Source organism: Telmatherina bonti (genome assembly GCF_933228915.1).
Source record: "Telmatherina bonti genome assembly, chromosome: 12".
Classification (NCBI taxonomy): domain Eukaryota; kingdom Metazoa; phylum Chordata; class Actinopteri; order Atheriniformes; family Telmatherinidae; genus Telmatherina; species Telmatherina bonti.
This window is the reverse complement of record NC_136610.1, coordinates 11,899,307-11,914,798: the sequence shown is the minus strand read 5'-3', so window position 1 is coordinate 11,914,798 and position 15,492 is coordinate 11,899,307. Positions and strand designations below refer to the sequence as shown.

The 15,492-nt window shown below is 37.2% G+C and overlaps 1 protein-coding gene across 1 annotated transcript in view; it reads right to left on the bottom strand.

The window, feature by feature from the left end:
* The window catches only part of htr4 (5-hydroxytryptamine receptor 4), a 179,432-nt gene that overhangs the window by 85,806 nt on the left and 78,134 nt on the right, over positions 1-15,492 (bottom strand). The window contains exon 3 of the mRNA XM_079249570.1: positions 14,231-14,431. Coding sequence (XP_079105696.1) covers positions 14,231-14,431 — 201 coding nt within the window. The remainder of the gene's footprint in view (positions 1-14,230; positions 14,432-15,492) is intronic.

The following is a 15,492-nucleotide window of genomic DNA, read 5'->3' as shown; positions in this document are numbered from 1 at the left end:
TAAAATCGCACAACATTTTTACTGATTTTGGGATTCAGTACACACAGAAGGCACCAGATTAAAAGGCATGCCACCAGTTTTTGCAAAAATCAGCAGCTTTTAAGGGCGCCTTTTGGTCGTGAAAATACGATAGTTGCTCGTGAGAAACTAATTTCTAGTGGTGCACAAATGGAATGCAAACATCCAAGTAAAGTGCTTTTTGGCAACTCACTAATTAATAGTACCACCATCAAAGCTGCAGAGAGGCACGAATGTGAAAATGTCAACATTGTGCATAAGTTAGGGTGTCCCATCAGGTTGTGAGGTAGAATGATACATAATTCTGTTTTATTTATTGATGCCGAGAAGTTACAAGCATTTCTTCCATTGGTACCAAACTACTGCTAACAGCAAATGTCATCTTCTGAAATTGTGTGACCAAAGGGAGGACATCAACCCCCAAACCCTTTGACAAATTAGCTGAACTAACTTAGTAAACACGAGGAAAATTCCTTAAAAAACGCGGCAAAAAAGAAACACACCGTTGCCTGCTGTCATGACTTCTGTGAAGAGTATCAGCCACTGAAAACTACTGCAACAGAGCTTTTCCACTGTCTGTTAACTAAAAAAATTAGCCGTTTCTGTGTTTTATATAACAAGTAACAGTACATTATACAACTCAAACGTAAACCCACCCTGTTTCTACACTGTAAACCCGAACGTTCAAAGTAATAATAAAAATTAATTAGAGTTTACTCAAAGTTTTCTAAAAAGTCATACTAACTTAATTATTGCAAGTTCATATGACATTTTTCTTCTTTTTGATTAAATGAAACTCATAATTTCTTATTAATTTGAAACATTTGTATCATAACTTAAGAACAGCTTAACAGAATGAAGTAGCCAAAGTAATGTTAGGATTATTATAGTTCTATTTTAACATTTTAAATTGGGTAGAGTTTCTCAATACACATAACTGAGAAAATACATAGTAAAAATCTTTGTGTCTCACCAAAAGAGTAAACTTGATCGTAACAAAGATTTTGTAATCATAATCAAACTAAATCAGCAACGATTTGTTTGGGGAAATAATATTAAATACATTAGTTGAAAACAAAATGCATGTTGTTGTTTTGTTTGTTTTTTAAGTTTATTGTGATATCAGTCCAAAGCCTATATATTTGTTAAAGATTTCCCTACTTCTCTGTTAAGCAGGGGAAGGGATTTTTAGTGGAAGTAAATCTTCGACCTAATTTCCAAGGCACAAAGCCGCAACAATAAACAGTTGCTTGATGTAGATTCCACACCAAGTGGTGGCGCCATGTAGCATTTGTCATTGCTTGCCACGCGCCAAACAGAAAACACCAGAAGAAGAACAATGAGCAACCGAAGGAGAAAAGTTTGAATTTGCGTGGAGTCGAGAAGCAATCAACACGGAGGACTCCGGAGAGTCAGACCTTTGTGGCAGGAGTCGGCTTTGCTGGATTTACTGTAAGTTTTAAACGTTAATTAAACACAACATTACGTGGTATGGGTTCATTATAGCACAGTTAAAACGGTGTTAGACATGTCCTATAAACGGTTGACAAGAGTGAAAGTTTAAATTAAAATACACAGTCTTAATTTGTGCATAACTAGGCATGAACTAAATAAATGCTCCTTTGGGATTACATGAAAAACACCAGAATTGTTTTTTGTTTTTTTTATTTATTTATTTATTTATTTTATAACTGTCGACGTTTCTGTCGATGTTTTTCCGCTTGGACTGGTGAGATTGTGTAGTCCCTGTCACCGACGCTAGCCAACCACCACTATTAGCATGTGCAAATATTTAGATTAACAGATATGTTAGAGCACAAAAACCATCATCAGTCAGACTTTATTACATACAAATAATATTATTGTTGCTTTAATAATGCAGTTAAATTCAAGTACTGTCGTTCCAATAACGATGATTTAGATAGATAGCTTTAGCTTAACTGGTGACTCATTCACACGGGATAAAATGGGGGGGGGGGGGGGGAGCTAATTGACAGGAACATTATTAATGGAAATATTTATAATTTGACTGTTTGGGTGCTTTAAAATTATTAATCTTTTTTCTTTTTTCTTTTTTTTTTTTGCTTTGCATCAGTCTTTTCCATTTTCACGGAGTTACGACGGAGTTGAGGGCAATAACTGGCGTGGCATTGTGATACCAGGTAATCCATTCTGTGTGTGAATTTTTTGAGCAGCAACCCTAAATCTTTCATGCACACACATGATTTATTATACTTTGCTGTTTGATCAAAATAAAATTGTAAGCAGCATTCCATTCAACAATTTCTGAATGAGTTCAGTTCATAAATACCATCTTCATAATAAATATCTAATGTCTAACACTCCGCAGATCACATTTTACTTAACTTTTCTATGTTCTTTCCAAAAACAAAGATAATTGATCTAAAGATTAGTCCAAAATTTCATTAAAATATTTTCTTACAAATATAATAAAAACTAAATGACAATTAAAACTAATTTACCTATACTATTTCCATCTATAGACACAGTAAAACTAATTGTTTTCAGGAGAAACTGTTGCCATTTGAAATCAGTGTTACCTGTATGGCTTGATTGCATTGTAAGTGAATAGTAAAGTACTCATGGTTTTATTTAATTGTATGTCTAAATATTTCTGATCCTAAAATATTTTCACAGTGGTCTAAATTTGCTCTTTTTTCCTTGTCTTTTAGGAAGCTGGTTCCAACATGACGTGGCATTGTAAGTTGTGCACAGCTTCTTTCACCTCCAGATCACAGATATTTAAACACTACAGGATGCAGCATAGTCACTATTCCAGAATCAGCCCTCTGCCATGCGTCTATGCTGATTGCATTTGTACATTTCAGACACTTAATGCACTGAGTACTCATTTGTCTAGATATCATACAGCACAACTTAGAATTTGCGAAGAACAGAGTCAGAAGCCAGTGTCATTTAAATGCCCTTTATGCACATGTATGTAGCAGCCATTTTCCGAATCATCCCTTTTCAGCCATCATAGAAAGCATTTGAGAAATCATGAAACAGTAACATGCCCATATAAAGATTGTAGCTATAGCACAAATGTGTACTCATCATTCAATTCTCATAAAAGTAGAGCACACCAAGCAAGTCCTGCATCAGACCTCCAGTCTGTTATTGTCAGTGAGGCTCCCCATAACCTTCAAGCCTGTATTGATGAGGTAAACAGTGATTTGACTGAAGAATGTCCAGGCCAGAGCACAGAAGTATGGAATGATGATCATTGTGACACTGATAATCTAAAAAATCTGCTTAAAAAAATTTGTCTTCCTTGTTCCTAAAGATGCAGGCCATCCTCCATGTCTCAAACACAGCTACCCAAGAAATAGTAGACCAGTTGAATCAGATCTTCTCCTTATCTGAGGAGGCAGTCCGTGGCATATTGCAGAGAAATGGTCACCATGTTGCAGAACCTATACTGAGTGAGGTTGTTGCTGCTGTCATGGACTGCAATGTTCTGTCTACATCAACCTTTAAGGGTGCTGACTTGAGTTCATCCAAGCGCAGAAAAACCTTTATTGAGTCCAACTATCCTTGTGTAATGCCAGTGGAGTATCAGTTGGAGCAACCAGGACATACCAGTATGTATGTTCCTATCCTATCAATGATTCAAGAGTTGTTTAAAAACACAGATATTCTCAACAAGATTACTGAATCAAATGCTGCATCTGGTCAATATGCATCATGCTCTGATGGCTCTCATTTCCTTGAAAATGAGTTACTGTCAACAAGGTATCTCATTTTGCCACTCCAGCTATATATCGATGAGCTTGAAATTGCCAATCCACTTGGCACATCACGCAAAATTCATAAACTTTGTGCTGTATATTGGGTCCTTGCCAATCTGCCACCAAAATACAGGTCAACATTACATGCTATACAGCTAGCAATACTGGTTAAAGTGACAGACCTTCACAAGTATGGATATGCAGCTGTACTTGCACCACTGCTGCGTGATGTTCATACTCTCGAACAAGACGGTGTGTTCATTGAAAGAGTTGGTCAGAATGTCAGAGGCACCATCTTCTGTGTTTCTGCTGACAGTTTGGCGGCTCATGGATTAGGTGGCTTTGTAGAGTCATTCAGAGTGGGACATGTTTGCAGATTCTGCTTGGGCTCAGTTGATGAGTTTCAAGTAACTGAAGTTGAAGAGAAAAAGTTTCCACAGAGAACCAAAGCCAGCCATGACCAACATGTACAATCAGTTCAAGAAAGTGTGACTTTGAGCAGCTACTATGGCGTAAAAGGTGGCTGTGTCCTGCGTGACTCCCTAAACTACTTCCATACCATCACAGGATTTCCTCCAGATATACTCCATGATCTTCTAGAGGGCATCATTCCCATGGAGCTTTCTCTTTGTCTTAAAGAGATGATCCGGCTGAAGTACTTCACTTTGGAGTATTTGAACCAAAAGATTACATCATTCCCATATCAACACACTGACAAAGTAGATAGACCTAAGCCACTTCCCAAAATATTTCTTTCTCGAGGAATAATTGGAGGCAATGGACATGAGAACGCCACTCTGCTCCGACTTCTTCCATTGTTTGTTGGCATTGTAGTACCAGAGGGTGATAAGGTTTTGATGGAGCTGAAGGAGATGGTAGAGTTAGCGTTGTGCCCATCATTTACTGATGAAACCTTAGACTATTTTGTGTGCAAAATCAGTGATCATAGACAGGTACTGCAAGAGGTTTTCCCTGAGGTTAGGCTTCATCCTAAACATCACTATGTGGAGCATTATTCTGCTCTGATTAAGTGCTTTGGGCCCTTGCTGCATGTTTGGACCATGCGGTTTTAGGCCAAGCATCGCTTTTTCAAAAGAGTGGTGCATGATGCTCAAAACTTCAAAAATATTTTGAAGACCATGGCAATCAGACACCAACACATGATGGCATATCATCTTGCTGCACCATCATTTTTCAAGCCAAAAACTCAGGCATTAAGGGTTGTCCTAGTTTCAGCTCTACCAGAGGTTGCTCAAGTACACATTAGAAAACAAACTAGTGACACAATCTATAAGACATCAAAGGTGATCATTGATGGCACAATGTCTGTGGAATGTTTCTGTCTGTAGGAGCCTGTGGTGGACTGTCTGGATTTAGCAAGATAGAGCATATCTACCTTGTGAATAACAATGTGGCTTTTCTGTGTCGTGATTATGACTCCTGGTATGTAGAGCATCTTCGGTCCTATGAGCTGACAACCGCAGACACAAGCTTGTCAATCCACCTGCAGTCTGGTCTCAACGATCCAGTCCCACTCTCAGCATACAAGATAAACGGTTTGTTGCTGCTTTCACCCAAGATATTCATTCAAGTGTTGCAGAACTGAGTTCAGGTATTAAGGAATGTTTTTTTTCATTTATCAGTTATTTGAATAAAACAAATTTTTTGTTAATAATCCCAGAGTGAAACTGATTATTTCTTGCAAACTGAGTTTAGTCACTGTCTGTGTAACTGACCAGTTAATATTCTCTCTGGTGTACTTTAACATGCTTTTTGTTTGTTTGTTTGTTTTTTTAGCATAATGGCTGCTGCATCCTCACAACAACCAATGATTCTGCATGTCGTTGAGACAGACAGGGCTAGAAAATCAAAACTCTGCTCACGACCAGCTTCTGTGGATGCACTGATCAACATTATAAAAGAACAGCTGGAAATCGACCTTGACTTTAGTTTGCTTTATGAAGATCCAGACTTTGACGGGAAACTAACTTCCTTTGCAGACATTGACGAATTGCCACAAAAAGCTGTTGTGCACATCTCACTTTCACAAGACTCCAGTTCTACTGCATCTACTGATATACTGTCAGATGTGTCCTCTCCAGAACGTCTCAACAGGTGGCCTGCAGGTACTTTTCCAGTTCCCACATTCGCTTTTGATGTTGAACTTAAACTTAAAGACGGAAATGCTGAATATGAGAAGAACAACAGACATCTTAAGTTGACAAGAGACTCAAAGCATGACATTTTAGACAAGCTTGCATCCACTATATATGGTTTCAAAGCTTACCCAAGTGATAAAGAAATTGCAATGGCTGCTGAAGCTCTGGTAACCAAACATCCCTGCTTGAAGGAACCAAGATCTGAGACTGGGTACAATGGCTGGAAAAACAGCATCAAGTTTAAGATGGGCAATTACAGGGAGAAGATGAGACGGGCTGGATGTCAGGAAGTCACTGTTAATTCTGGAAAAAGAAGTCGAAGTAATCCTGAAAACGAACCTTCACATTCCAACATTAAAAGACCCAGGCGAGCAGAGGTCAACTTCCTACCCAACTTTCTCCAAGGAAAGGATCTCTCAAGCCTTGAGCAGTTGAGGCAGACAATTGTTGAAGAAGTCAAGAAGACAGAGAAGGACCTGCTACTCATTAGAAAAATGATGGAGTCTACATTTCCCCTGCGCCGGCAGACCATAGTAATGTCCTGCCCAACAGTGACTGTGCTCATGGACCTCTGGCCTGCTCTCAAAATAGAGTCTGAGGTATTATGGAACAACTTCTTCCTTAAACAGAAAATGGTGATTGTTACTTATTTAGTTGCAATATTCTGTTATTTCCATAGCTGTATGCAGAGTTCCAGAGGATAACAAACCAGAACCTACCCAACACATTCTATGCAGAGCTTGATCGTCATCTTCCTCGACCTCATGACAGAAAGCATCAAAAACTGGAAAGACAGCAGATGCCCTGGCTGAAATTCTTAAAATCCACGATGGACAGGTACATAGATTATTAAACAATAATTCAGCTGTATTAGTGGAACATGGTACATGTTGAAATTAGCTTTTTCAACATTGCAGTTACTTCACTGGTGTGAACAAATTCTTCTGTGCACATATGTTTGGATCTTATTGTTTTAAAAAGCAGCTTTAAGTAAATTCTTAAGTATATACAGTTCTGTTTTATCTGAATAGGAAATCCATGACATCCACACAAAGCGCACTACTGTTCTCCACGCCCTTCCTGTGTATCTGCATGAGGACGTCTCTGGATTCTTCAAAAGCTGCACAGTGAGTCTCCTTAACTATCACATACTACTGTGCATTATGTAAAGCAGTGGTCACAAACTCTGGTCCTCAAGAGCTACCATCCTGCAGGTTTTAGTGTTTTCCTGCTGCAACACACCTGAATCAAATTAATGGCTTGTTGACAGGCTGCAGCAGAAATTGCCAAGAAGTTTGAGGACATTTTCTTTTTAATGAGACGCATTGTATCAGAGAAACAATAAAACTTGCAGGATGTTAGAGCTCAACGATTGGAAATGGCGACCACTGATGTAAACAGTTCATCCAAACGCTAAGCACATTTTACAATGTACCTTTGTTAACTCCACCCATACAGTTTTCATGTATGGTTGTTTTTCTTTCTCCTCACTACAAAGGAACTGTATTAGCCCCTCCTTCCAAAGTGATGAGATATTAAAACATTTTCTGGTATATTTACTTTAGCTTAGTGTCAGTCTCACACCACTTGCAGGCTCTGGTAAATTGGCTAATTCATTTGTGCAGAACATGGATCTGGTCTCTCTTGTAAAAGAGGTACTGGATCTCAGTGGGACTTGGTTAAATGAATAAAAAAAAAAAAACAATCATGTTGTCTGTTTAATTCATTGTGATTCTATCCTTTTCATTCAGGACGAGCCTGCCGAGCTAGAGCTTGATGGCATTGCAGTGGCTCTCCTAACTGTCATCAGTGACCATGACACAAGTCCAGTTCACTACCAGCCTGTGAAAATCTGTGTCGTCATTGAAAGTGATGTCTTGGTCAGCCTCCCCAGATTTGGCAATGCCTTTTTGGTAATGTTTGGACTGATCTATGCACTACACCTCGACTATCCCAAAGCACTGACCAAAACTTTTGAGTTCATTCAGAAGGTTTTACTTGGTCTAGAAAGTGACAAACTGTCACCCAGGTTGCAGACCCTTAAGAATGACTTGATGACACAAATGTAGAAACTCGAATGAAGGATGCAGGGTAAACATTACAAAGTATAGTTCAAAGTTCTCAAATTTTGTCTAAATAATGCCTTAAAAAGTTAGTGCAATGTTCTGCATTGTTTGGCCAACAGACCAAGAGTAAACAATGTGCCTTTGTTGTCATTAATTAATGTAATAGTTACACTGTTTTGGATGTGACATTGTTTTTCATATTTCTATTTCTAAACCGTTGTGTGCTGTGCAAGATCACCAAAATTTCACTGTTAATTGGATACTGGTTAATGTAAACATGCTTTTTTTTAATACTGAAAATGTTCTAAAACCGTGTATGGAATTTTATCCAAACTGCTGTCATGTTAACTAATCCAACCATAATCCAAAGAGCACACTTGGAATCACCTTTTTTTTTCCCTCCTTTTATTCGGAATTAATGAAAGATATTTTAATTTTGGTATAATGGATAATTGTTTATCTTTACTTTTGATTACACTGATTATTTACCAGACTGTGGCCACAAAGATAGAATCACAATATTTGAATTTTTTTTTTCTCAAAATTAGTTTGGAAATAATTTGTTAATCTACTTGTTTGAGCTATACAATTTAGCCAGATTTGAGAATATTTTTGTTCTATTTATTTTAATTTATAAATGTGTTATTTATCTTTTATTTCAGTTTTACATAGCAGTGTGCAAAAAGACGTGGGCGACAACATGCTGTTCAATAGTAGATGTTTGTGTTTTATTTTAAGTTGTACATACTCATTATAATTTAGGCAACCAGTTGCCACAAAAATGTTAAGTTTTGAGTGACTTTCTTTTAAATAATGTAACTTAACATATTTTGTTACTCTGAACTTGAAAACAGAGTCAAAACAAACTAATAAAAATCAAGTAACGTTAACTTGAAAAACTGTGTTTTTGTACTTATTATTTCAAGTTCTGTTAACTTATTCCTGTGCTTTACACAATTTTAACTTTTGAGTAATAACAACTAATAATAATCATGTTCCCTTCAATAGAAAACTTTAAGTATTAGTAGGTTCAAATATTTAAGTTATCTTATTTGGGCTTTTTAAAGTTTGATGTACTCAAAATGTAAAAGTACTATATAATAGAAACATTTATGTTCTAGAAAAGTTTGACTTTTAAGTTTATCAACTTAAAAAAATTGTGGCAATTGATTGCCTTAATTTTTTTGAGTTGTGGAAACTTATTTGGGTTTACAATGTAACATAGCGCCACAGTAAACTTAACTGGAAGATTGAATTAACTTACATGTCCAGCAGAAAACTGCAACATTCGCAGCAGTTATGAAGTCCCTCTCTCCCGCATATGCTTCCATGTGGTAAACACTACACCAGTTATAATTCCTCTTTCTTCTTTTGGCTATTTTTTCTTCCCTCTTGCAGGGAAAAGAGTATGGATGGTTGTCCCTTTCAATGGATACCAGCAAGTTGAATGATCAGCGTTCGCCTTTGCTTGATTCTTTGCTTGATTCTCCTCTTCCTCTTCCTCCAGCAAAACAACTTGACAGAAACTAACAAGTTTCTCAACTTTTGGCTACACCATTTAAAGATGGGTGCGACACTACCAGTGTATTTATACACAACTCATTCAAACCTACATTGAACTGGTACACTTTCATTTGGATGCAATCATCCTTGGACTTTGATAAAATACGGATTTATGAAAGCAGTACTGATTAATGCAAATAAAAACTCAAATACCAATTAACCTAACATGCATGTCTTTGGATTGGTGGGAGGAAGCCGGAGTACCCAGAGAGAACCCACGCATACACGGGGAGAACATGCAAACTCCACACAGAAAGGCCACTGACCAAACCCCTCCCCAGCTAAGGATCAAACCAGCTGTGAGGCCACAGTGCTAACCACTGTGCCACCGTGCAGCCCGTGTTAGGTTAATTGGTTACTCTAAATTGCCCCTAGGAATGAGTGTGAGTGGTTGCTCGTCTCTCTGTGTGGCCCTGCGATGGACTGGCGAGCTGTCCAGGGTGTACCCTGCCGGTCGCCCAAAGTCCAAAGGCTCCAGCTTCCCCGCGACCCTGAATGGGATTAAGGGGTTCAGAAAATGAATGAATGAAAATGAATGAAAAATCAAATAAGTTACAGTTTGCACCTTTAATTTTTAATACAAACCACCTTTACAAACTTTTGCTAATAAATATTCTGCACCATGTATTCCCAAACATAACATCGCCAGTAGAAACTTGAACTATTATCCACCCTATGAGGAACTTCGCTCTGTGGCTCATTAGTATGTTTGCCAACGAACCTTCAGAGCAGCACTGCTTTGCAAAAACCACATCTTTCTCTTTTAACAGAATATGTCAAATAGGGCTGCAAAGCATGGCCTTATCGGGGGCCCTCACCTGCACTGGACTTCTTTAAGTGAAACAATTTTTCCGACATGGATTCGTAGCTTGTTTTTCATTTATTTGTCAAAATGGTTCCACATTTTTTTTTAGTCAGTTAATGTCTTTATGTGTGATTGTTTCTAAGCTAAGTAAGAAATCAGCATATACTGTATTCCAACAGTATGTGATTGATAGGCAGGTTGCATTTTTATCTTTTTTTTTTTTTTTTCTTGGAGTTCTTGGTGACCATGCGGTTAGCACGTGCTCACTTGTAATGGGCCACCTACAGATAATAAAACAAAGTGAAGCAGGAAAACTGCTGGTGTGTTGCTTGTCAAAAACGATTTTGCATGAAAAGAAGCTGTTTGTTCCTTTGTTGTCTCAGTCCATAATTCTTTGTCAGTGTGTCAGTGTGATAGCATTTATCTTACTCAGACAGATGAATTCTTGAACAGTGGAGCAGTTTTGCTTCCAAGTGAATGTAATTAAGGGATATTTCCAACAAATCCACAGTTAAATTGCCAAAGCTTGTTTCAGTGCCTTTGTCAGTGTTGTTGTGCAGTGTAAATGTTTGCGTGTGATTACTGGATTCAGCTAAATGCATGTGTAATATAAATCAGAACACACTGCACACAGTCTAAAAGAGTTATCTTAGACGTTGCAGCATTTAGAGAACCCAGAGTATTTCTTACACTTTGCTGCAAGGGTTTGAATGACACTTTCATTAATTTGTGATCTAATTCTGCAGATTCCCACGTGGAAATACCCTTAGTGTGTCTGTCCATCTGTCACATTCATTGCAGACACAAACATGACTGCCTGACACACAGTTCTACACAAACCTGATGGATTACAGCTCGATATGTATGAATACAGAATGAAGTCTTGTCTTTGTATGTTAAACTGTTACAAACTTAAATGTAGTGTATAGCTTGTAGCAGTCTGGTGGAAATTAATAATTGCTAATTAGAATAAAAGACAGATCTAATATATAAAGAACGAAATAGTGAATGTTGATATTTAAAGTTCACGCAGCAAACAAATCATCTGACCGAGTTTTCTCTCTGTAATGGCCGAACCTAGATCCACGCAGCTAACAACAGTAATACACCAGCGCGTTTCAGTTAGGCTAGTTTATCACTTAATATTGTGTTGTTTATATATTGGTTTAAAACTATGTAATATTACGTGGTTTTAACTTTGTTAAATTTTTGGTTATTTGTTGAATTTTTTTTGTTTTTGGAGGGGCGCTGATTTTGTTTGTATTTTGTATTTACCGGTGCTGGGGGGAGTGGTGTAATTGCTGGGGTGTAGGATCGGCAGAAGGATTTGAGCAAAGCCACATGAGCAGAATGTGCCATGGGTCTTAACCAAGAGCACACTCTAGAGGGGGAACATTAGTTTATTTTCTTTAAGTATTTAGATTTTCCTTTTTTTGTTGTCTTGTTTTTTTGAGTAATTCTTTTGTTTAGTCTATTTTGTTTTATTTTTATTGTTTTATTTGTTTTAATTATTAAGCACAGTGGTTCGGTTTGTTTTGTTTATTAGGTTGTTATTATGTGTTAACCCCTCATGTTGAAAGTCAGCCAGTATTTAAATTCCCCCTTGTTACCTGTTCTTTAGGTTAGTTTCCTTTATTTGTAGTAAACTAGTTGTTATTCAGACACTTAGTTTGAAGTTATTCACCATTAAGACTTTGAATAGTTTTGTTCATTTGACCTCCTTTAAAGGTGGAGTATGTAAGATTTTCAATATTTAAAAAAAAAAAAAAAACTAATAAAATAACTTTTTGAACATGTCTGTCCAGTCTGTCCATATTAGATGCTTTATTAAATTACAAGTTTAATTAATGACAAATGACAAAAAACACCTTTTTTTCTGGTAGGCAAACATTTAAGAAGGGTCTTTGTCATTAATTAAACTTGTAATTTAATAACACATCAAATATGGACATACTGGAAGCTACATGTTTTAAAAAACTATCGAATTATGATTGCAGTTATTTTTCTGTTTTGTTTTGTTTTGTTTTTTTTATATATATTTTTTTTTTAAATATTGAAAATCTTACATACTCCACCTTTAAGGGCCCTGATACTGTGTTTGAGCATTTTTTGGGTAAATTAAGTTACCCTTTTTTTTGTGTTCCTCATTCAAAAGCACCGTACTCTCAAGAGATTAGGATGGTGTTAGCACAGATTTGTTTGAGAGACACAAGAACAAGGAAAAATTCAACAAAAGGCCATCAGAGAGGGAGAAAAATTCTGTAGATGTGACATGAGAGGATGTTACAAGGCAAGTAGCTTTGTTAAGAAAATGAAAGTGGTGCTGAGGCAGGATACAGAGGCAGCTACTGTATATGAATGCAGAAGTACAAAGCTCCTCCAGCCTGGTTATTGATCGAAAAGATTTCTTCTTTGTAAATGCTAAACTTTGCAGTTTTGGTTTAAATGGAAATTAAACTTTGCTTTGATATATTCACCCCTGACTTTCCATGATTAATGTATACAGATTGCACACACACTGTATACACTGCACACACTTCCATATAATAATAATCTAATAATATTCTAATGGCCTTTTCATATGAATATTATGGATTTTTTCAAACCTGTTAAGCGAAAAATAATAACGATTCCCCTTTCACTCTTTTTCTGAACACATATGACTTAATATAGACGTCATTACTAGGCCTGTTGGAATAAGTAATATGTCGATTAATTGCATTATATGAAAAACATTTGTGCAATAAGTTTGTTAGATGCAATAATTTTATCAAACACAATCATTTTCATTGGTCTTTGTATTCTTTCTGGAATGCCACATTTGTTTTAAGACAATATTGATTAAACACGACAATACAGCAAGTTTCCACCTGTACTTAAAACCCAATCATCAGCTGCAGTTTTCCCAGCAGGGAAAAAAGACCTTAACAAACAGACTAGCTCCATCTTCCTGGCAGTCCACGATCACTGGGGTGTTTAATCGACAGATTAAATAGAAACAGGACAGTGCAAAATGATGTGCACTCAGGTTGGTAAAGCAATGCTGCCCTTTAATACTGTCAAAGAAAAGGCAACATTTTGAAAAATGTTGCAAACGTTTCACAGTCAGTATGAATTGCCTGGAGGAATATACGTGTTACAAATGAAAAATCCACAACTTTACAATGACATGAAAAATGACATACTGAAAGCGATCAAAGACATTCAATTTTACCATTCCACCTCTGGTCAAGTCCAAACATGTCCCCTGATATGAGCTTGACTATACACTATGTAACTGTGTTGCATAGTGTTTAGATACCATATGTTCCAGATAACCACGTTGCCAAAACCCCAGGAGAAATCCTGATCTGTTTTAGTAGACTAGGGACTGAATGAGCATAAACTAGTCTGCACATCGAGCTAGAGGTGCTTTTGAAATGACAGTATGTTGATCTTGAAAAGGGTGTACTTGCATTATTATGGCAACATTGTTATTTAGGTTGAAAATGGTCTCACAATAATCGCTTAGTGCAATATCATCGTCTATCGCAATAATTTCTAAGACAATTAATCACATGGCAGAATTTGTAACCGTGACAGGCTGGTGATTACATCAAGGTAATACAAAAGAACCCTGAGACAGACCTACAACATCTGCAGCCTGCCTTCCTCTCACCATCTGAGTGATGTAAAAAGTTATTTGATGAGAAGCAAACTCAAGCGAAAGGAGTTGCATCACAATCACTCATCTCGCAAACAATGCAGACGAGCCGTTACGAGCAAATAAAATGGTGAGAATAAGTCCTGTCAGAAGGTTGAAGTGGTAAAAATGCAGCAGTAATCACTGCATGTTTAAAAAGCAGCAAGTGCACACATAAGTCTTACCTGTCTAGAGCAATGCAGCACAGGTGCAGTATAGAGGCGGTGGTCAACAGGACGTCCAGCGATGTCCGAACCAGACAGAAAGTGTCACCATAGATCCAGTGCTGGTGGACCAGTTCGATGGCCCCAAATGGCATCACCAGTACCGACACAAGCAAGTCAGCAAACGCCAGGGACACAATGAAGTAGTTGGTTTTAATTTTCCTGATGAAATGATAGAAAAAAAGACACATAAAATTAGTAATGTGGAAAACAACTTGTACTTATCAAGTAATATTTTCTGATTCCTGAGCAATATTTTAAGCTACATTCTCAAACAGCTGAGCAGAGTTTGTATGTGTTGATGTGATATGTACAGGTAAAGTTTATCAATTTAAATAATGCATTGAGGGGTCATATAGATTTAGTTAGAGCACATTTTATAGCGCTGTTTAGTCTGAACTGTTATGTGAGCAGCTCCATTGATTCCAGGTGGAAACCTCCACAAACACATGCTGTTATGACTACCTCACAATTAAAACAGACTACAGCTTCTCAGTCTAAGTTTTGTGTGTGCTGAACAACAAACTAGACTGGAAATGCAGCTCCAATGAGCGCATTCAGCGTTTGCACCAAGTTATTGCATATTAACCTGGGGAATCATCTGTTGGGGCAGCAGGGAAAGTGCCAGAGCCTGATCAGGAAGTCTGTTTCTCTAGTGGGGACTAATTTGCAACTTTTGGGTGTGATTTTACGGAAAAAAACACAAAGCTACACAAGTTGCTAAGATATAGACAATTCTTCCTTCCCCAGAACATGGTGACGAAGCAACATTGCATGTTCAGTCAGAGGCTCCTTCAAGTATGCTGTCAGACAGAAAAGTACAGGAGGTAGTTCCTGCCAGCAGCCATCACCCTCTGGAACAAAACTGATAGTGATTTGATTGACATTTATTAATATATTTTTATTTTTAAAACTAAAGCACCACAACCTCAGAATGTCCCTCGGGAGAATGATAAAATATTTCCATTTCATTCAGGTAATATTTTTCAAACCCCCTTTGGTTTGCTGTTTCTTTGAATGATGCAGGGAGTGACAAAACAAATGAATGAATATAATCAAATAAATAAATGGGTCAAAGGCTGTCAGATTTTGATGCCTTGATGTTCAGATATAAACAAACCTAAGTGTTTGAGCTTAGGCTTCAACAAAAGGAAAAGGTTAAAACATAACTTAAACATTGGCACAGTAAGCATCTTTTATTTCCACAAAATTTATATTAATGA